At 33.5% G+C, this 24,395-nt stretch overlaps 1 protein-coding gene across 1 annotated transcript; it reads right to left on the reverse strand.

Moving 5' to 3' along the window:
- Positions 1-766: 766 nt before the first annotated feature.
- ZSWIM2 (zinc finger SWIM-type containing 2) lies at positions 767-23,200 on the reverse strand. The gene is made up of 9 exons (XM_005573678.3): positions 22,994-23,200; positions 21,741-21,817; positions 18,735-18,775; positions 11,654-11,864; positions 10,219-10,467; positions 6,890-6,974; positions 5,747-5,859; positions 2,887-3,040; positions 767-1,961 (listed from the first exon to the last, which is right to left on the reverse strand). Exons 1-9 carry the CDS (start codon positions 23,156-23,158, stop codon positions 1,155-1,157), a joined length of 1,902 nt encoding a protein of 633 aa, XP_005573735.3. The 5' UTR covers positions 23,159-23,200; the 3' UTR covers positions 767-1,154.
- Between the last annotated feature and the right edge of the window lie 1,195 nt (positions 23,201-24,395).

Below are 24,395 nucleotides of genomic sequence, written 5' to 3' on the forward strand. Positions count from 1 at the left end.
AAAATAAATAAGAAAGGTGAAATATCTATGGGAACATAAATAATATTTTATTAACTGGAAAATTATTTTGCAGTTTCCTTAGCTCTCTCTTTCAAGACAAATAGGCTGATAAAATTCTGAATTGCTGACAAATATATTTGGCCATCCATTTGTATGTCAGAAGCAAGACAAACTTTCATTCAATTTTCAAATGCAGCTCATATTATAATTATCTCTCAGTTACTGTTTCTGAACTACATTTTATTAACTACTTTGTTTATGATTAACCTCAATTTAATCACTTCTTTAAATGCAAACACTCTTTTCAGAGAATTTTGCTTGATATCTTCAAGATTTGTTTCATAGACCTATGTATTCCATTATTACCATGATAAAAATTATCATGTGATATTTTTTCCTTGTGACAGATAATACAAATCAATATAGCATCAATAATTTTAAAAACATTTGAAAAGAAACTGAGCCATATAATTTAAAATAAAAATCTAAGGGTTATATTTTTTCAAATAAACATTTTGAAACAATGGTTACTTTGAAAATAGAGCAGATTTAAAATTACAGATCCTTCAATAATAGTGATTGTATTAAGAAATTTGGAAGTACTTATATAAGTTTCTTGAAAATAAAACAGTAAGACCATTATAAATGTGACATAGCTGATAGTATTTCATTTTATTTTCATTTCATGTATAAGAAAACTCCTTTATGGAGTTTTTTAAGTATTTTTTTTTTATCAGTTTGTGGTAATTACTAGTGCAAGAAAAATGCAAAAAATACAGAAGTACCAGGAAGTAATCCCTGCATGTTATGTGCTACCATAAAAATATTTGAAAACAGTGACTCAAAGTAGGAAAAATCTATTTCCTTAATTTAAGTAAAACATTTCTAACATTAGAATAAAATAAAGGCTCTAAAAATTATTCATTATTTATAACATCCTGAATATGCTCATGAAGATACCTAATGCTATAAGTCGTATAAGTAATAGAATCATTTCCTTTAAGTGTAGTGAGCTGTTTATAGGTAAGTAGGCAAATTCCAAGAGATAATTTTATATACATTTGTCAAGACTATATGTGCTTTTTATGTTCTATATAAAACAGCTTTTATGCTCAACATTCAAATATTTTCTAATAGTAAATAAAAATACTTTTTCACAATTGAACTCCTTCTATTATTAAAGATAGCTCAGTACCTTTTGTATTTACAGAGTGAGACACAGGCTGTCTTGACAGATGACTACATTTTCGTGTAATTTCTCCCATACAGTTATTATACCTTTTAGACAAACTAAGTTTAGCTGTGCTCCAATTGACAATAAGATTGAAATCCTCTGAAAGTAAAGTTGATCTCTTATTGTCCTCTCTTATTTTAGTGCCAGGAGTCTTCTTTAGGTTGTGGTTATTACATGTACAGCCTTTGGTCATCCGGCTTTGACTAGTGTGGTATTTTCCACTGATGCATGGACTTTCCATTGCAGTGGGACATACGATATTCTTATGAACAATAGGGGGAAGAAATGTTTGAGATGGTATTTTCCCAAATGATAACATGGGTAAATCTTGAAGGTATCTGGGAAAATGTTGGCTAATTTTATATTCATAGGTTACTTTTCTTGAATTTGAATTATCTAATTGGATAGAGCATAGATTGTCTATTGGTATATTCTCACAGGCATCTTTTGGGCTTTGAGGTGTATTCAATTTATCAAAATTACACTGAGGTATTCTAGGTAAAATTCCAAGTCTATTTTGTTTTAAGACTAATCCAGTACCAGGAATAAAAAGATCTGGTTCTTTCTGCTTTGATAGATGAATGATGTCTCTGTTTGAAACAGATTGATGTGCTCGTCCATTCACTGCCGAATTTTTCCAAGTTAAAGGGTTATATATAACTTGTCCATCAATAGGGCACGAATTGCACTTGTGGAATAACCAATTGTCAATACATTTCCTGTGAAACTTTAAAAAAAGATAAGCTAATCAGAACTATACTAATCTTGTTTATAATATTATTCAAGTAAATTTCCCCCAGTTTCAGAATTGTATGATTAAAAATATTTAGCAAAATTGAAAAATAATTATTTATCAAGTTTCATGAAAATATTTTGAAGAAGTTCACTTTTATATATAACTGATGTAGGGACTGATTTCCATTTTCTATATTAAAATGCAAAGACTTTTATCAATAGCACTCATAATTTTGTTAAAAATTCTCTAAAGCTATTAATTTCACTGCTAATTATTTCTAATGAAAATTATTTTAAAAGTCATAACCAACTGGGGTTGAAAATGGATCTGATAACAGTAAAATATAAAATAAATTAAATTTTTGGAAAAAAACAATTAGCCATTTTAAGTGAGGATGACTCTAAAGCTTTATTACTGAAGCTTTGTTTATTTACTGAAGCAACTTTATTTCAGAAAAACAGTTGGTTATCAACCACTATATAGTTGCTTATCAATTATATAGTGATCAAGTAGTAGTATGCTGATTCCAGTGAGTTCATATGAAATAATAATTGTCAACTTAGGCATTTCTGTTTCATCTTAAGACTCATAAAAATACATAGCAAAATATTAGTATTCTATAACCTTTTTCTTTCTACAGATAACTAAAGTAGATAAAGGAATCTAACTTAAAGTACCATTTTATCTTTCCTAGATAGTATATACAGAAATGAGTACTAATCAGTATAAACACATCCTCAGGGAGAAAGCTGCCTTCGCAATAGTCTCTGTGGCAGTTCTTTCTATATGTGCTGTGCAATGTGAACACCTCTGTACAGAGTACAACTCAAAAGTAAAAGGACAGACTTAAATTGTCACTTCATTTGTGAAAATTGACCCTACAGGGAAAGTAAAACTAAAATGATGTGACTTTTACCTTGTGAGTACATGGTAGCAATCTTGTATGTTGACCAAGATGAAATGCCTTCAAACAAAGTAGACACTGGTAGCCTGGAGCAAGAAGCTTACTATTCTTAGTAATCAGTTGGAGAGGCAGTGATCTTACAACGTGTTTTGGTGTGTAAACTTGGCTGCATGAGAAGAAGAAGAGACATGAGTGTTTACATGTTATGATAGATCAGGAAGCAATCAATAGCACAGGTAAGTAGTCTCTATATAAATAATGCAATGAACCCTAGGTTTTCTTGAACTAAAGATAATCAATCTCATATATTATAAAGTTAAAAAATCTATTTTATTGATCCTGAACAATATGGATCCAACTTCATAAAGAACAAAGATTTTGGCCAGGCGCAGTGGCTCACACCTGTAATCCCAGCACTTTGGGAGACTGAGGTGGGTGCATTACCTGAGGTCAGGAGTTTGAGACCAGCCTGGCCAACATGGTGAAACCCCATCTCTAATAAAAATACAGAAAAATTAGCTAGGCATGGTGGTGGGTGCCTGTAATCCCAGCTACTCAAGAGGCTGTGGCAGGAGTATCCCTTAGACCCAGGAGGTGGAGGTTGCAGTGAGCCGAGATCACACCACTGTACTCCAGCCTGGATGACATAGTGAGACTTCACCTCAAAAAAAAAAAAAAAAAAAAAGTTTTAAGTAGTCATATCAAATAAAAATGCTAACCCAAAATTTTTGAGTTTGAGTTGCACTTTAAGGTCAATAAAATCAGACCATATACTCAAATTATAATATTTTAGTCTGAGTCAACACTTAGGCAACTGTTTAGAAAAATACAACCCAATTCACTCTGTCTTCTGGTAGGAAGTGAAGTGTATAGTAAGCCACATTAAATATTCCAGGCTACTATAATAAATTGGTAGATCATAAGAGATAAGGAAATTTGTTTTCGTTTGGGGTATATTCTTATCACTTCAATATTGTTAGACTATGTTAATTTAACTCTAAAAGTACCAACTCCATTTTTTGTACCAAAAATACTGACTGACATAACTAAGATGATATACTATGAATTAACTGCTATTTGATGCCATTGCAACTGGTAAAACAGATACAACAAATCTTTAAGAGAAAAAAAAGTTTGGTTAAAAGGTCAGATATGTTCCTATCATTCAAAAGTCGTTCAGAACAAAGTTCAAATATACTCTTCAGAAAAGTTTGTACTTCTCATTACTCTGCAGATATATCCCCATCATATTACAGAACTTGCTCTTACCAGGGTCATCTAATTTCAATGAAAATGTATATTTTTAGTACTCTTTTAAGCTTGTTACCTACTGTTTCTTATCCTGAAATTCTCTTTATTTATTCCATTTTCTCTGCCTAAAATGTCCTTCTTCCCCTAATGTTCTCCTTCTGAACTCCCTGTCCCCCAATATCTCCTAAGTCCAACCATTAGTTATACAACTTAGCATTCTAACAGGATGAAGTATGATACCTGTGCAGGGAAAATGGAGTTGCAAAGCCTTTGTGTAGGCTCATTTGATGCCCCACAAGAGCTCTAGTCTCCAATGTGTGTGCAGTACCCATGGGCATGGGCTATATATCAATTGAAGTTTGGATAGAAACTTACATATACGTGTGTATGTGCACGTGTGTGGGGGTATGGGTGTATTATATGTATGTGTGTGTGTGTATATATACATACATATATATATATATATTTAGTGAGCACAAGCACATTTTTTGTTTAGTTGATTCACTGAAAGTATTTTTAGTTTCTATTTAATCCCATTCTTTAAAAGTTGTCTCTTTTCTATGTGTTTCATAATGTACACAATCTCTTAATATTATGACAGGCTACATTTTCTTTTTTTCTTTTTTTCTTTCTTTTTTTGAGATACAGTCTCACTCTGTTGCCTAGGTTGGAGTACAGTGTTGCCATTTCGTCTCACTGCAACCTCTGGCTCCCAGGTTCAAGCAATTCTCCTGCCTCAGCCTCCCGAGTAGCTGGGATTACAGGTATGTGCTACAACTCCCCACTAATTTTTTTTTTTTGTATTTTTTTAGTAGAGACATGGTTTCACCATGTTGTCCAGGGTGGTCTTGAACTCCTGACCTCAGGTGATCCATCTGCTTTGGTCTACCAAAGTGCTAGGATTACAGGCTTGAGCCACGGTGCCCAGCCTAAATTTTCTGTAATTGAACAGGACTACTGCAAAAGGTCTGGAGACCTCTCCACTAATAATGTTCTGAATCAATGTTCTGAAATAAAACCAATCTGCTCAGCACTCTTCTTCCAACAAGGTGAAGTAGAGGGTAGAAAGAGGGAGAATGAAGCAAAAAAATTGGCCTCTTCCCCCAGAGGCCAATTATTTCAAAGGAAAATTTCAAATATATTTGAATCTGCTTTTATTTAAACATAACTGACATCAGTTTCAATTTTACATTTACATCGATCATTATTTGATTACTGAGGAAACCACTGTATCCCTAGTATCTAGTATAGTTTCTGGTCAAATTAAAAATAATAGATAACATTATTTGAATATTTATTGTATGTATTAACTCATTTCATACTCACAAAATTCCTACAAGGTTGGTTTTAACAATTACTCCCATTTTAAAGATGAGGAAAATGTGGCAGATAGAAGTGAAGTAACTAGTCACATAGACAATGTGTGGTTGAACTATGATTGGATTCAGGCAGTCTGACTCTACAGCCTTGCTCTTCAACTGGATGGTACAATGCCACCTAGTATCTAAATGCTTAATAATAATTAAATAATAAATAAGAGAATAAATACAACTTATTCAAATTGAAAAGTTATTCAAAGATTCGGTCATACAAGAAATATAAATTTTACTGGGAACCTCACTCTTGCTTTTCTTGAAAATGTGACATCTTTTCTTCTATCTCATTTTTAGTATCTATGTATTTTACAGCTTCATCTGTTCTTTTTTCTAGTGATCTCCATTTTTGGTTTCTTTTCTGTAATAGGTGAAAAGTAGATGTTACTTTGCAAAGTCATGGATATTTTCATTTTGTGGATAAAAATTAGTAGGTTGCATATCAATAATGTGAATAATACACAATTTTTTTTGTTTGTTTTTGAGACGGAGTCTTACTCTGTCGCCCAGGCTGGAGTGCAGTGGCACATTCTCGGCTCACTGCAAGCTCTAACCCTGGGTTCATGCCATTCTCCTGCCTCAGCCTCCCGAGTAGCTGGGACTACAGGCGCCCACCACCACGCCTGGCTAATTTTTTGTATTTTTAGTAGAGAACGGGGTTTCACTGTGTTAGCCAGGATGGTCTCTATCTCCTGACCTCATGATCCGCCCACCTTGGCCTCCCAAAGTGCTGGGATTACAGGTGTGAGCCACCGCGCCCGGCCAATACACAATATTTTAAAGCATATATATTATTTTTCAACATGTTAAAGTATTTACAAATTGTTAGTGAGTCTCATATGCTATTATTGCACAGCTACTATAATGGCATTACTTTTTAAGGTAAAAAATAACAATAATTGTGCATGTTTTATTTTATCTTGTCTGGTAAGCAGAAAGTAGTAGTATTATTCAACATCAGGAGATACTTTTAAAGTGTATGATTTAAATTATCCTGGTAAAATTCCATGTTTCATTATTGTTTATGTAAGAAAATTTAAGAGAAAATCATAAATGTTTTGACTTTTCATTATAAGACATTTGTAATGTTGACAGCTTTTTAAAAACTAATATTCAGGTTTGATGGCTATATTTTCTGTTCCGAAAATTTATTCATAATGTCATCAGATGTTTCTTATCATGTTAGATTTTATAAATTACCAGTGTAAGAACTGGTTGCTTTGTGTAGCCTTATGAAAAAGAGCTCTCCTAAAAATATAGCTTTAGGTTTGTATTAAAAACCAATCAGCTCTGTTCCACAGTGTTATGTTATTCTTCTTATTCTTAGACTGACTTAGCTCTACAACAGGACAAATAGAAACACCATATTAGATTCAAGATGGATACTGTACCTCACGAAATGTAAACGTGTGGGAAAGATGGCAGCAGCTATCAAAACATTCCTGGCATAAGTGATATTCTATGCACTCGGTACACCTAAAAATACAAAACATCAAAACATGCAAGAAAAAACATCCTATTATTGTGATGGTTTTGGGTGAAAAATTCAGACCAAAACTTCCTGGGAACAATTCAAACACGACAAGGATCATCTCAAGTCACAATGTGTATTAGTTTCCTGTTGCTGCTGTAAAAATTTGCTACGAACTTAGCTTAAACTGCACAAATGTATTATCTTATTCTTCCATAGGATAGAAGTCTGAGATGAGTTTCAGTGTGCTAAAACCAACGGGTTGGCAGGGCTGTGTTACTTTTAGGGGGCTCTAGGGGAGAATCTATTTCCTTGCTCTTTCCATCTTCTAGAGCAGGGGTCCCCAACCCCAGGCGCTGACGTGGTCTGTGGCCTGTTTGGAACCGGGACATACAGCAGGAGGTGAACTGTGGGAGAGCAAATCTCCACCTTCTGTCAGATCAGCGGTGGCATCAGATTCTCATAGGAGTGTGAAGCCTATTGTGAACTGCGCACATGAGAGATCTAGGTTGTGTGCTCCTTATGAAAATCTAGTACCTGATGGTCTGAGGTGGAACAGTCTCATCCTGAAACCAACCCCCAATAACCCCTGTGGAAAAATTGTCTTCCACAAAACTGGTCGCTGGTGCCAAAATGTTTGAGGACTGCTGTTCTAGAGGCTGCCTACATTTATTAGCTTGTGATCATTTCAAAACAAAGTAGCATCTCTCTGCCTTTCTTCCACAATCACATTTCCCTCTGACTTTCTTGCCTCCCTCTTCTACTTTTAAGAACCTATATGATTACACAAGGCTTATTCAAGCAATCCAGGATAACCTCTTTATTTCAAGGTCAGTGATTAGAAACCTTAATTTCCTCTGCAACCTTAATTCTTCTATGACATACAAGTTCTGGGCATAAGGATGTGGACGTTTTAGGAAGTCTATTATTTTGTACACCACATGCCCCTTCCATGATGCCTTCTCAGACTACCTTAGCTTTCATTTACCTCTTTCTCTACATTCTTATAGGATCTACAGTCTATTAGATATTCTGTCATTTGATTATCCAGTGCTGCTTTCCAGTTGTTTTGTGAGTGCCAGAGTTAGAGTTGGCAGCATACTTCTTGAAAATAAAAATTATATTCTTTTTTTCCCACAAAATGGAAAAAGGTAAACATAAAAGATCTCAGTAAAAACTATTGACAAGTCAAAAAAAACCACTTTCCATAAAAGCCCAATCTAAAAGTTATATTGTTTATAAAATTGTGTCACAAGCAGAGGATTTTAAATTACTTGCAACAAACTGAAAATATTCTGAGCAGTAATCAAGTAAACTTATTATTCAAGTTATCAAATATTTAGAAGATTATTGCCATGAAAAATTTAAGAAAATATGTCCCTCAGACATCTTAAAAGAAGCAAATGCTAATTTATTCATTATTACTCTTTGTACATACAGGGAAGATTTTAATAATTAACAGCAATGGGTTGAAGAAATGGTGCCATTTATTCAATGCATCAAAGTATGCTGGGCTTAAAAAAAAGTTAAGCATCTCTGTATTTTAACATATATCTAGTAATTTTGGAATTAACCTCTTAAAAGATGAAGTAGTTAAATTCTGAAATTCTAATGAAAAAGGAATGAAGAAACTTTCTAGTTAATCTTGTCTCCTACTCAATGTGTTCCTAAAAGAAATGGAAATAGTTTTTCAGACTGATGACTGAAATGTCAGTACTTGAGGGAATGGAAGATGGATGGAGTCACAAACATTGAAAATGTATTCTTTAATTTGTAAAAGAGAATGGAGACAGAGATGAGTAATTGTTAGCAAGATCCCTAGAGGAGAAGCTATGAGACAAGAAAAGACTCTCAAAGGAGAGTGTAGGGTCACTAGTGGGCAGGCGGCAGGATAGTGGGTCATGTGTTTACTTAGTAGGAAGAATAATGCCCAAGGACAGAAAAAGCAGTCAGAAAGCTCTGAGTGACAGGAGTGTACTGTCATCAACAACATACCTAAAAGCAAGATTTATACTAAAGTTGTATGTAAACCATTTGGGGAACATTGTAAGCACTGAGAATTTTATACTGTGGCCCTCACATGTCCTTGTTCCCCCACATATCCCAGCCCCCTCTTTCACATGTGACCTTAGCCCCTCCCTCACTGGTGCTATCCACCCCTCTTGAGAAAATTTAAATTGCCCATATGACAGCTGCTAATACCAAAGATCAAGTCCTTCCTTTTCCTGGAATCCTCTTTAAACAACATTCCTGAACCTAGCTAAATACCTCTTGCTAAAAGTTTGTAAACATTCTGTACTTCCTCCCCAAGTCTCAGAAGTCCTCCCTAGGAGCCTTCTGAGGCCATCCATTTTCCAGCAAACACTTTTGTGAATAATTAACTTTCTTCTGTGTAACACATACAGAAAACAAAACTAAATTCAAAGCAAATAGGTATAATTTGCTGTTGGATGTGATAATGTTTTATGGCTTTATGAATTTTAATATATATATAATTTAAATTGGGCTCATAATGTAATTCAAGAAGGCTGAAAAATAAACTGATACATTTCAAAAAAATGTAACAAAGATTGAAATAATGTTTTCTTATTAATGTACTGTTAACTTAAAATTTTAATTAAGAAAATACAATTTCCTAGGCATAGCAATTAATTTATGTTTTATCATGAGAATTGTGGGAAAGTTTGGGGGTTACTCATAGTGAAAATTGTTTGCTCTAATAATTACTATGTTTTTGTAGTTGTTGTTGAAGTATAAGATATGAAAGAAAGCAAAATCTGTACTCATTGCAATTTGGAGTAGGGAGGACTGGATTAAATATTCAGTCAATCTAGTCAATGTCCCTCTGGCCCAATCTTTGGAATTTTTGGAACTGACCTCAAAGGTAGTTCAAATAAAGTTATAGAGGGTGAGAGATCCAGCAAGGCTCTGAGCTTGGAAACTCATCTAAGCTAAAGCCACCTATCCTGTGTCCAGAGCTTCTAGAATGGGGTGCTACTTCAGACCCAATCTAGACCAGAGCTCAAAACAATACCCTTGCACAGGAGAAGAAAATAAAATGATTGGAGTTCCTGAGATACTGGACCGAGACAGAGGTCAGTCTGTAAGTCCTAAATAAGCAGTTGTCACACAAGTCAAACAGTATATGCAGGAAGAGGGAGGCTGTAGAATGGGTGCTCTAATGCTCAAAGTTTCCTGATGTAAAAAAATAAAAAGAACACATGCTTATAGTTTACAGAGAACACTTACTTATAACACTTCCCCTCAATTGGAAATTGTTTGCAGTTATTACAGGGAATTCCAAGGTGTTTGTCCAGTCTCTCTTTCTCTGCTGTAGTTACAAGTTTGCTAGAGTTTTTGAACTCCTCCAAAATAAGTTTTAATGGTGCAAACTCTTTCCTGCACAGAGGACATTTCAACATGGAAGTGTTTGACGTACTCTGATAATTAGCTAAGATTTTCATGCATTTTATATGAATACTATTGCCACAGCCAAACCTATGAGAGATAAAAATTCAAGTTTATCATTTGTATAGAGCAGTTTTACATATCCGTTGTATATATATATTACATATATATTTATATAAGTAAAATTTCCTGTGCTACCATCTTTATTCCACATAAAAATAGATTCTGAACTGATTTTCAGCTATAGCTTGATTACATACACACACACACTCACTCACTCTAGTAATCTATCATCTTTAATACATCAGAATTCCAAACTTAAATTTTCCTTCTTTGCAATGAAATGGTGAAAGATTTTGCAACATTAAAATATTTTCATTTGTAAAGTGAGAATGAATATAGGCTTAACACAAAGGAAAATAATAATAATTATTTTAATAAAATGCTTCACTGAGAGCAGGGGTGCCACCATACTTTTCCAGAAGTCACATAATACATGGTAGTACCAAAGAAATAGCTGCTGAGAGAAATACTATTTTGGAAAGTAGTTAATTTTACAATATGCAATGGAAGCAGACATATGAACAACTACAGTGTGTACAAAAGTTTTGTTAAATTATCAGAAGAAAAAAGAATGATCAGGAGAAAAAGATAGCAATGGCAAATGGCTGTCCAAAGTTTTCAAGTTCAACCTTATAGTGCTGTGAAGAAAAGTATGAACATTAGACTCTCAGTAAACATTTGTACATATGTGAAAATTGAATTATTTAGGTTTAAAGATAGAATTTTGAAAAACTGAAAATAATTTTTGTAATTTCAAAGTAAAATAATCTTTACTTCCAGAGAAGTCTTTATAACTATAATAAGCCATAACATTTATTCATATGTATAAAATAAAAACACAAAAATTACTCTACTCCTATTACTTAAGGTGGGAGGAGGAATAATTGTGGAATTATGCTTCAATTTTTACCCTTACAGTGTAGTTCAGAAAGATTTAGAGTAAGAGCATATATTTAGCTCACAACATATATGCACACACATATATATGTTGTTTCCTAACATATATAATATATATTATATATAAATGTACTATATATATGAATATATAATATGTGTGTGTGTGTGTTAGGAAACAAAGGAATTTAATTAAGTATAAATTAGCGGTAGGTAAAGTTGTCTATTTTTTCCCTATCATGTCTCCTAAGGTAATAAATCACAAATATGTTTTAGAATTTTTAATTAGTTTTAAGAATCCAAAGAAAAAATACATCACCTGCAAAAGGTGACAGGAAGCTTTTTCTCTAAAAGTAGCTCTTGACAAATAGAGCAGATATCCTCGGAATCAATTTCCTTCTGTTTAATGTACCCATCTTCTTCAACATGTTCATTGTGGTCATTTGTTCCTGGTTGGGGAGTTTGAACTCGATGTATCCCCCGAAGCAAGTCACTTATCTCTCTTTCTCCAAGACCCAATTGTAAAGCAGCTAGTGAAAAATTCCAAAGTATTAAAATTCAGTCACAAAATTGGAGCTACAGAGAGGTAACAACTTATGCTGAAAGTTAGAATTTTCTTTCAAATATCAGAGTTTTGACTGAATTATCACACTGACATTGACCACTGCTTTACATTTTTTTCAGAGCCAAAATGTCAGAAGAGAGTCATATGAAAAAATATAAATTTTTTTTTTCTTGTTACTAAAAAAGAGTCAATGCAAACAGTGCACTTGAATATGATAGTGTTCATCCTTGGATTGGTGTTACAATCATGTCTTATACTTTGAGCTGTTCACTTGTCCATAACAAATATTTTATGAACATATAAGAATATTAAAATAAATGGGACATGAATACATAAGGAGGAAACTGATATCTGAGTAGCTACTGTAATTATTTGTTAGATGAATAAGTGAATTAAAAAATAATGGAAGAGCAAGACTTAACTAATTGTGCCTATTTTCTGTTTCTGTTTTGTGTACCTACAAAAGAGTGTCTCATTAGCCTCGTCCTCAACAGATTGATCAGCGGTTCTCAGGACAATCTATTAGTTCCTATATTGCCTGCACCATTAGCAGGTGCATTTTTTGAATTCTGAATTTTCTCCATTCTGTAATCTTTAAGGGAATGATGTTCTAAGTGCCTATAGTTTTGATCAGGGAATCCTAGATTCTTTATTCCTTGGCCCATCTCTTTGCTGCTTCCCCCTTCCCTCTCCTACTCCTGAACATGTCATAATTTAAATGCTAGTTGTTATCGGTCCCCTGCCTTCTATTCATTTTATATATCTTTTTACTATATATGAATTAAAAATTATTTCCAAGATAACAAAATGCTCTGCTTTTCTGGAAAGACCCCCCAACTAAACACTAAAAACACTGAAAACATCACAGTTACATTTCAATACAGAAATCGCGGCCCCCTGTCTGAGGTGGAATGGCAAGTGGAATGTGGGAGGGCATCATACATTAGTTAACCATTACTTTGGGGAAGAAGGACTATTTGTCACAGAGACACAGCAACATCTGCTCTCTAAAAAAGGAGAGAAAAATAAATAACAAAATATTGTGCTTTGGGGAATAAAGATGCATTGGGTCAGCAGAAATACTGAAGAATAAAATTTCATAAAAGAAGCTGGCAACAAATTGTTCTGTGTGGTAAAATGTGAACTGGAAAATAAAAGGAAGAAACAAACTCTTTAAAGTGAATTTGGAAAAATTAATGCATAAGATTATACATGAATATTTTGAAAGAGAAGAGCAAGGCAGCTAATCTGAACTGACATCACAATGTGTTGTATAAGTAATAAATGTAATAATATATGAGATGCTCTAAATAATAGACATTGTTAAACAAAGAGCAAAAGAAGTATTATCTAATAACTGAGATAACTGGGTGGCAATATGAAGAAAATTAACTCAAACCAAATACCAACCTCCAACTTATACCAAAACAACTACACACTGATGCTATTATATAATGAAGAACAAAAATAATAAAAAGAGCAGAAAAAAAACCCCAAAGAACTATTGATACTATGGAAGAAAGACAATTTTTAAAGGGTCGAAACAATAAACATGAAAAGAACAGATGATCCGATTTAATAACACAAAAATTCATATGTATAACAAAATTGAATAAAGTCATAGAGAAAAATGTATAGATTAGAAAAGCATTTGAAAAAAGTAATGCTTATAATAATTATGTTTGCAGTTTTATCCTAATAAATAGCCAAAATACAATTCACATAAAACACAAATAGTAAACAAGGCAGTGGAAGATGTTCAATTTTATTTGCATCAAAGGCAAATGAGTTGAAATAAGAATAAAGCACAGACACTAAATAAAACTGACTGAATAAACACTATAATAAATGTTATGATTTGTTTGCTTTATGTTATTTCTTACCCTAGAACTTAAAGTATAATAAAAAAGGTATTTGAAGACATTTTAGATCTTTCAAAAGGAATGTTAAATAAATATACCAGAGAATAGAAACTCTTTTCTTATTTAATTTGTCAGACATGGATAGATAACTATGAACCTTGTATCTGGTCTTTTTCCTCCTTTGTGTGGCTGTCTTTCTTTCCAAAATTATAGAAATATTACTAACATGGAAAAATATTTCTATGTGTCTTTATTTTCATATTTCTTAAATATGCTGTTAATATCTTTCTTTGTATGCTTAAGTACTACAGTTAAAATGTGCCAATACAGGAATCCAAAAAACAAAACTTAAAGAAATTGACATATTGCTGAAATCATGTAAATCAGCAAAAGTATTCTGACAACATATTTGGCAGTACATATGGGGAAGACATAAAAATAGTAACACTTCTACTCCAAAACACAATAAGACTTTAGGCTAAGGAAATAGTTGAAAATAACAAAAAGCTTCATATACAAAGAATATAACAAGTAGTTAGAAATAAATGCCTAATAGTGGAAGAATGTTAAATTGATTATAATATACCATATTTAGTGAAATATTAGCTAGCCTTTGATGACTTTTAATGAAAGTCATTATATAGCAGAGATTATATAGCATTGAAAATATAAAGTAGCCGGGCGCAGTGGCTCACGCCTGTAACTCTAGCACTTTGGGAGGCCGAGGAGGGCGGATCACGAGGTCAGGAGATCGAGACCATCCTGGCTAACACGGTGAAACCCCGTTTCTACTAAGAAAAAAAAATACAAAAAAATTAGCCAGGTGTGGTGGCGGGCGCCTGTAGTACCAGCTACTCAGAAGGCTGAGGCAGGAGAATGGCATGAACCCGGGAGGTGGAGCTTGAAGTGAGCCGAGATCTTGCCACTGCACTCCAGCCTGGGCGACAGAGCGAGACTCCATCTCAAAAAAAAAAAAGAAAATATAAAGTAACAATGTCTGATAAAAGCAGAACACATAATTCTGACAGAATATTAGGCTGTTTTATGATATATATAAAATCATAAACGGAAAATAGAAAATAAAAAGTTTACATCTTTCTGGTGAGAATTTAGAAAAATGTCCTTTAATGAGATTTTAATTTTATTCATAAATATTTAATTCCAAAAAGAACAGATAGTATTCACTAGTTATTGTATTTAAAAGGAACTATCAGGTGGTAAATCTAGCTTTTGTTGGGAAAATGTTTGTGAAAAAAAGTTCAGTGTTCAAAAATTAACATTTTTCATAATAAAATTCCCATATAATCATTTTTTGTCGGTCTTTGAAAAGAAAAGAGAGTCTCAGGTTTCTTATATGCAACACTGGAATGTAGATAATTGCTTCCAGATTCCTTTTGGAAAAGAATCTCTGAATGATGTTCAAAACATTCCTCTTCCATTACAAGTAACATTCCCTCTACACTTACTTAAATACTACACATAATCCTAAGGAGTAGTTATTTATAGTTTTGTTTATTTTTCATATATGTTTATTCTAGCTTTAATTTAAATGATAAATTCTAAGATCACTAAGACTTACTTTGAATATTATTACACTCTCTAGTATTATTTTGTACACATGGGATTTTCTCAATGTTTACTAATTAAAATTTCTTTTAAATATAAAAGATATAAAAATATTTATTTCAGAAGGAAATATAAATTCTCAAATTATATAGGATTAATTTTAAACATTAAAAAATTCCCTACTGTAGACTGAATGGTTGCTGTCTTCAATAAGTGCAAAGAATAATAATACGATGTAAAATATTAAATTGATCAATACAAAATTGCTGTGTTTGCAGATGAAAGACATTCATATACTAGCAATACATATTTTTCAATTTAGAAAAAGCACCCAGCAGAGCTCCTGGCTAATATGTGGTACAATAAATATTTGTTGAATTTAATTGGGTAGAACTACACTGTTGAATATTGTAGCCATTAGCCATAGGTAGCTCTTGTGTACTTGAAATTTGACGAGTGTGACTGACAAAACAAATTTTACATTTTGTTAAATTAAAAATTTAGTTTTTAACTTAAAGCTGATAATCTATAGTTACAGAAAAATGTATAAGTATGTAACAATTTGGATATGTGAATCTATTTTTCATCTGAAAAGTTTGACAAAGTCTATATACAGATCAAATATTTCCATTGAAAATATAGTGTCAGCATTGAGATTTACTGTAAGTATAACAAATATGCTAGATTTTGAAGACTTAGTATAAAAAAAGTAAAATAGCTGATAACTTTTATATTGATTACATGTTGACACAATAGTATTTTGATGTACTGGGTTAAGTTAAAATACATATTAAAATTACTTCCCTGTTTCTTTTTACTTCTTATAATATGGCTACTAGAAAATTACATATGTTCTAGATCCTTGAGGAATCGCCATACTGTTTTCCATAATGGTTGAACTAATTTACAATCCCACCAACAGTGTAAAAGTGTTCCTATTTCTCCACATCCTCTCCAGCACCTGTTGTTTCCTGACTTTTTAATGATCGCCATTCGAACTGGTGTGAGATGGTATCTCATTGTGGTTTTGATTTGCATTTCTCTGATGGCCAGTGATGATGAGCATTTTTTCATGTGTCTGTTGGCTGTATGAATGTCTTCTTTTGAGAAATGTCTGTTCATATCCTTTGCCCACTTTTTGATGGGGTTGTTTGTTTTTTTCTTGTAAATTTGTTTGAGTTCTTTGTAGGTTCTGGATATTAGCCCTTTGTCAGATGAGTAGATTGCAAGATCTAGAACTAGATGTACCATATGACCCAGCCATCCCATTACTGGGTATATACCCAAAGGATTATAAATCATGCTGCTATAAAGACACATGCACTCGTATGTTTATTGCAGCACTATTCACAATAGCAAAGACTTGGAATCAACCCAAATGTCCATCAGTGACAGATTGGATTAAGAAAATGTGGCACATATACACCATGGAATACTATGCAGCCATCAAAAAGGATGAGTTTGCGTCCTTTGTAGGGACATGGATGCAGCTGGAAACCATCATTCTTAGCAATCTATCACAAGAACAGAAAACCAAACACCGCATGTTCTCACTCATAGGTGGGAACTGAACAATGAGATCACTTGGACTCAGGAAGGGGAACATCTCACACAGGGGCCTGTCCTGGGGAGGGGGGAGGGGGGAGGGATTGCATTGGGAGTTATACCTGATGTAAATGACAAGTTGATGGGTGCAGCACACCAACATGGCACAAGTATACATATGTAACAAACCTGCATGTTATGCACATGTACCCTACAACTTAAAGTATAATAATAAATAAATTTAAAAAATAAAAAAAAAGAAAATACAAAAAAAAAAAAAAAAAAAAAGAAAATTACATATGTATGTTACATCTCTATTGGACAGCCTCAGTATCGAAGCTTGTGAAAATGATATGGAAGAATAGTGTAGAGAATAAGACTTTGGAGAAAGAGTCAACATTTAACTTCAGTGAATACAATGGAGAAGTCAAAAAGAAAACAATATATATAAAATCATACAACCTAGTCATCATGCATGAAGGGACTGTGAGAGAGGATTAAGAAGAGGCTGACATTTTAGAAAGAATCTGTCTATCTGGCGGGTGAAAGACAAAGTGCAAAGTGCAGGCACTGGAAACAAGGAGGCTACTTAGAACGGTACTAAGGGCTGAGGAAAGTGGAACAAATGTAAGAATGAGTATGGAGAAATAGAAACACTTGAGAAATATGTAGGATGTAAAACAAGCAGGATTTGTGGTATGGGTAGATATATGGCAGAAGAGAATGAGAGAGAAAAAATCAGAGAGAATATCAAGGTTTATAGCTTTGAAGAGAAAATAAAAAGGAAAGCCACTATGTGAGGTAGGGAATCTAAGAGCGGAGCACAGATGGAGAAGTCAGTATTTAAGATGCCCATGGGACCTCCAAATTGAGCTGCCCCAGAAGGCAACTGGAAATATTGGTCTGCTGGTAAGATTGGGAATCACCGTACAGAGTTAACAGTTGGAGGCATGGAAAATGGGGGACATTTCTAAAAAAATATGTAGAGTGAAAAAAGAGAAAAATCCCTGTAAAACACTAATGGTAATTTATTATCTGGGATAATTTTAAAAATATGTCTACTGTGATTGTAATTCTATAATAGCTAGGGGGAAATAAACTTGCCTAAATAAAACAAATTCTTTTTGAATAGAAAAAAAAATAAAAAACTAATTATCACTTTATGCATTAATATCAGAAACATTTATTAATACTTTTAAAAATGCAGTTCTTAGATGGGTCTAGTATAGATCAAACAATTCCTTAACTGCAATTAACCCTTTCACAATGACAGTATCTTTATTATAAAATGTACAAATTTAGGTGACCTGTATTGCAATTATTTTTCTTTCTCTCTTATTTTTGAGAACTCTGGAATTTAAACTTACATAAATATATAACTGACTCTAAACTCAATTTAAGAACTCACTTAAAAACTACATTTTACTCTGCTTTTGTTTTGCAAAAAAATTTCATTCAGCAAACATTTTTGAGTAAAACAATGTGCCATACCAACAGTCTATTTCTGGGATCTAAAAAAATCACATTTGCTGTTTTTCTCACAATTTAAAAATTTTAGACACAGAAACCACTGTAACCTTTTCTTAGAATACATAAATGTTTTTCTACTTAATAACTGGCCATTGTTTCATACCTGTTTTTATTAAGTGCCTACGAGTTTGAAAATGACATATAAAGTTACATTTTTTTAAGATGAAAAATGTTCCAAGTGTCTTAAGTTTAAGAAGCTGAGCTACTGATAGTTACCAGATTCCCTAGAAAAATAACCATCTAAATTTAGAAAATGTTAAATAAAAAAATTCTTATTTTTTTAACTTTAAATTAGTAAAATAAAAACAAAAAACCCAAACCCCAAAACTTACATTCATGGTTCCTTGGAAGCTTGAATTTTTTCAACAAGACCCTAACATTCACAAGTAGAAAAAAAATCGAGACATTTATTTTTGACATAAACTCAAAAGACATTTAAAAATATTTAGAATAGAAATTAAATTATGAGATTTATATTATGGGAAGTGTTATGAATAAACTTAAAACTCATCAATTTTCTCTTATAATAGTTGCTAAGCTTATGTTTTAAAATAAGCATATGTGAAAAAAGTATGATTAATGAAAACAAATGACAGCTGGTGTCAAGAGATTTGTCAGACAGACTCCACGTATTTCTTATGACATACAATTATTCACAGGGAGAGGATAAAGAGGGGATTTAGGTATTTATGGTACTGCCTTTAAATTTCTCTGGAAATGGAATAATTTTCTGGATAGTGTACCAAATGGCTGTTTTCCTACATACACCTCTTTAACACATGATAGAAAAAAATACTTAAAAATTTTACCAATTAAAATGGAATGCAACTTTTTTTAAAAAGTGGGAAATACCTATTAAATTATTATTCAATGATACTAAATATACTTTAGTATATGAAACACTGATTATATTTCCATTTACTTAATGGTTACAATATTGTACAACATGAATTATATAATAAAAGAGAATACCCTTCCCCTGACATAAAATGAAAATAGAAAAAAACCCTATTTTAAATATAATCATAATACCAAATTGTAAGTTGTGAAAGGACCATATTTTATCTTTATGTCAACTAGAGTAAATAACTTGTGTTACTAGATGCTTAATAAAAACTGATCAAAATAAAAGAGCAAAAAAATAAGTAAAAACATTAGAAATAATTATATAATGTTTTTTACTTGTAAAGAAAAGCACTAGAAATGTGAAAGTCATAATCTTTTCTTAATTTTTTATTTTTTCATGTTAACTATCAAATAAATTAAAATAATATTAATAATGTATTAGTATGAGTATAGGTAAGCAAAACAAAAGGAGTTGATTTGTATTTAAAGGATTTTGTTTTTCATTTCTAGAGGTTAATTACCCTACAAATAGATTCTGACACTAGAGGAAAAATTTCAGATTTAATAGACATAATCTTCAATGGAGTTCTACTTCTATCTTCAAAGATTTATAGTTAAAGTCAACGAAATTAGACACTAGGGAAATGACATCCTATTCAATAAATGGTGCTGGAAAAATTGGCTAGCCATATGCAGAAGAAGGAAAGTGGACTCATAGCTTGCACCATATACAAAAATTAACTCAAGATGGATTAAAGACCTAAATGTGAGACTGTAAACTACAAAAAACTTGGAAAATTGAAGAAAAACTAGGAAACTCTTCCAGACATTGGCCTGGGCAAAGAATTTATGATCAATTCTTCATAAGCAAACACAACAAAAAGAAAAATAGTTTGATGGACTTAAACTATAACGCCTCTGCACAGCAAATGAAACAATCAACAGAGTAAACAGACAACCTAAAGAATGGTAAGAAACATTTACAAACTATGTATTTGACAAAGGGCTAACATCCTGAATTTATAAGAACTGAAATAACTCAACAAGATAAAACCTAATAACCTCATTAAAAAGTGGGCAAAGGACATGAATAGACATTTTTCAAAAGAAGATATACAAGTGGCCAACAAACATATAATAAAATGCTCAACATCACTAATCATCAGAGAAATGGAAATTATAACCACAATGAGATAGCATCTTATACATGTCATAATGACTATTATTAAAAAGTCCAAAACCAACAAATGTCGATAAGGACCTGGAGAAAGGGGAATGCTTATATACTGTTGCTAGGAATGTAAATTAGTTCAACCTTTATGAAAAATAGTATGGAGATTCCTCAAAAAGCTAAAAATAGAACTACCATGACTCAGCAATCCTATTCCTGAGTATATGTCTACAGGGCAAGAAATAATTATATCAAAAAGATGCCTGAACTCATATGTTTATCACAGCACTATTCACAACAGCAAAGATGTGGAATCAACCTAAGTATCCATAATGGTGGGCTGGATACATAAAAAGTGATATATAAATATACCACATTAATAAAATGTGTGTGTGTGTGTATATATATATGTAGTGTGTGTGTGTGTGTGTCTATATATATAATATAATACAACTCAGCCATAAAAATTAATGAAATCATGTCTTTTGTAGCCACATGGATGGGACTGGAGGCCATTATCCTAAGTTAAATAATTCAGAAATAGAAAGTCAAATACTGTATGTTCTCAGTTGTAAGTGAAAGATAAACAATGGGTCACATGGACATATAGAGTGAAATAAGACATCAGAGACTATAAAAACTGGGAGGGTGGGAAGGGAGTAGAGGCTGAAAAATCACTTATTCGGTACAATGTTCAGTATTGGGGTGATTAGTACACTAAAAGTCCAGACTTCACCACTATGAAATATATGCATGTAAGAAACCTGAACTTGTACCCCCTAAATACATAAAAATAAATGAAAAATTTAAAAGTGATTCATAGTCAAATGTTAATTGAAAAGGAAAATATTTTGAAACTTGACTGCCATAGGCCAATATGGAAAAGGTGAATACTTTCAACCTATGTATACATGTAGAAAATGGAACATTTGATATTCAAGAAAATGTGATTTTGGAAACACAATTTGTTGAAGCACAGCAATATCCCAAATGAACCACATAATTATCATCAGTGATAAGATCAGGATATCCCCCCCTGTTTTATAGTTAGATTTCACATTTGTACATGAGAATCTAAAATTGATTTTTTTCTATTTAAAAGCATTAACATTATAAATTGTTTCCCAATTTAAACGTTATTCAGTTTTCAGAATAAAATGAAATACTGAAAATTTTATTGGTAAGCTATGACCATTTTAACTTTATATTCCCCAAGCACCAAATTTATTTAATTTTGTTGTTATTCAAAGCATGAAAAAGGCAAAATATGTAACACACCAATATGCTCCTTTGTGGAAGATCTTCATGAAAAATCACTTACCAGCAGATATGCTTACAAAGTTCCTCTCCTTTCAGAAATGTGGAACAGTTACAAACATGAGGATTTCCTAGAAAAACCTTTAAAAGAAAAATGCGTACTTAAAAAGATTAGTAAAATTTGAGAGAGCAAAACTGAGTTAATAAAAGAGATTTGAAGAGGTAATTTAGTTTAGGTGATTCAAAAAGGTTGAATAGATTCTATCGGAGAATCTTAACTCTTGATACCAGTCTCTAGGCTGATTTTTCATTTCATTATTTGTCTTTGTTAGCAAATTAACAAATTAAGATAGTTTTAAAGTGACCTGCCGTTAAGCAGGTGAAAATAAATCTAATTTCCAAAGTCAAAAGAGAAAAAAAGCAAAAATCAACCCATAAATTCCTTACTGTAAGAAAATTCTCCTTTGGGGTGGAGCTAAGCACTTTTGTAAGGCAGCTCATTTTGGATTTTTGTTTGGTGCATTTGAGTCGGTGAATTTATTTATTCAAGAGGACAAAATTTATTCACCAAGCCTAGTTTGGCTAAAACAATCAAATACAGTTAAGTATTGAAGCAACAAAGTAACAAATATGCTTTAAATAAGCACAGACTAGTAAATTGCATTCAACTCTCTAACTGCACGGCATTAACGTAAAATTTTATAAGTCAACTCCTAGGAGGTAGTGCAATGGCTGACTTTTGAGTGGTTAAGGGTGGAATATGCAAATATGAAACATCTGTGATCTTTCAGCAAACTTGAATTTTTATTCATTAATACCTTTCCAAGGTATTGCCATTTAAACCATCCTTTAATAGAGCCTTCATATGATTTCAGAGTGAGCAAAGAGTAAAGGGAAACCTATTTATTTATTTAGAAAATATTTACAGTATGCTAGCAGATTGTAGAATTTTCATTTCGTTTGATTTACATGACTAAAGACCACTAACAACGGATCCAAGAACACATGTAATGCAAACCAGATATTCATATAAAGCCTCTGACATTTTCAAGCCTAAAGATCAAGAGCCATTATCTTTTACAAGAGTTGCAGTTTGAAGTCTTAACCTCCAAAAAAGAAACTTCCAATAAATACTATTTCCTTCTGTAATTTGCACGTCTTTTAGGGTCTGGAACACTCGCGGGGAGACGCTTTCGGGGGTGAGGCAGCAAGTATCCTCAGGGATTGTGATGGTGGCTATGCACATTGGGTAGGCCAGGAGGGGAACACGGTGGGCGGGGATGGTGGCGAAGTAGGGGCGGTAGAGGCGGTAGTTACTCGGAAATCCATGTATTCCGGCTCCTCCTCCCTCAGCAGGAAGCCAGTGGGGCCCATCTCTCGTAGGAGGTATATGCTGCTACTCAGTGCCTGGTCTTGGTGCCAGCTGAGCCTCTCGCTCAAGTGTCTTCGCCTTTCAGAGGCCTTATAGCCTCGACGAAGCATCCTGGCTAGGTGCGGGCGGAGGCGGCCCCTCTGCTGGGCTCCCTAAGGTGCCAGCCGGTCTCCAAGACAACAGCGTGCAGGCTGGTTGCCTTGGTGACGGTGGTTGGGCTCCGCGCTGTCCCGGCGTGCCTTGCGCGGAAGAAGAGCGAGCGACAAAGGTGCGGGATGGCGTGGATTTTGCAACTCGCCCCAGCCTGCACTGCATTTTGAAGCGACGCCCTTGACTGAGGCGTGTTTTTAATAATCATCTGGCCGACTTGGAAGCTGGCGGCCGAAGGCATAGTTGTCCGTTTTCTTGGGTTCCTTCTGCTTCCTCGGGGCAGAGATGGTGAAATCTACGTATTAGGACAGTTTCTAACCCAATTGCAGTCTGGGCTCTGGATGCTAAAATTATCCTGTGATGATTCATCATCTTTAACAAAAAGCCAAGGTTACGGAGCCCAGAGTGATTTTTGACGTTCAACAATATTCCACAAACGTTTTCTGATTGCTCACTATGTGCATAGATTGACCGAGTCTCTGGGGGTAGATGTAGAAGACAGGAGTTCTAAACCCTAGGAAGTGCATCATCCGTAGTGGGCCGGCTGTAGCCCCAACTACTTGGGAGGAAGCTAGATCCTTTAGCCATTTCTGTCTCTCTCTCTCTCTCTCTCTTTCACCCCCCTTCTCTCTGTCTCTCCCTTCTCTCTCTCTCTCTCTCTTTCTGTGTGTGTGTGTGCGTGTGTGTGTGTGTGTATGTGTGTTGTAGGGGAAATGGTCTTCCAAGTGAGGGAACATTTTTTAATTGCATATTTGGGTAGGGGTGGGTGTTGGGGATGGTACAGCCAGAATGGTGGATGGTGGTACATCCTGAATGGTGGCACAGAATCCGTTGACTGTGGGTACATGAAACTTACAAATCTGTATACTAAGGAATAAGAGTTTCAAGGTATGCAGTATTTGTACCTCTAATAATTTAAATTGTCTCTGAGCTTTGTTTACCACGTTTTGGGGGAAAACTGTAATAAAGCATGTGTCAACATTTTGAGTCATAATTACTGAAAAAAGAAGCCATATTACTAGAATCTCTATAGGAAATTAAAAGTGGGAGATAGCACTACTTGGAGGCCCAGTAACCTTTGCCTTTGTGGCCAAAGACAGAGGATATTTGTCCTATTTTATCATGGGCAGAAATCATAACTAGATTACGTAAACAGCAGGAACGTTCTCAGAAAATGGCAAAGGCAAAAGATGAAAG

The sequence above is a fragment of the Macaca fascicularis genome, chromosome 12 (assembly GCF_037993035.2).
Source record: "Macaca fascicularis isolate 582-1 chromosome 12, T2T-MFA8v1.1".
Taxonomy (NCBI): domain Eukaryota; kingdom Metazoa; phylum Chordata; class Mammalia; order Primates; family Cercopithecidae; genus Macaca; species Macaca fascicularis.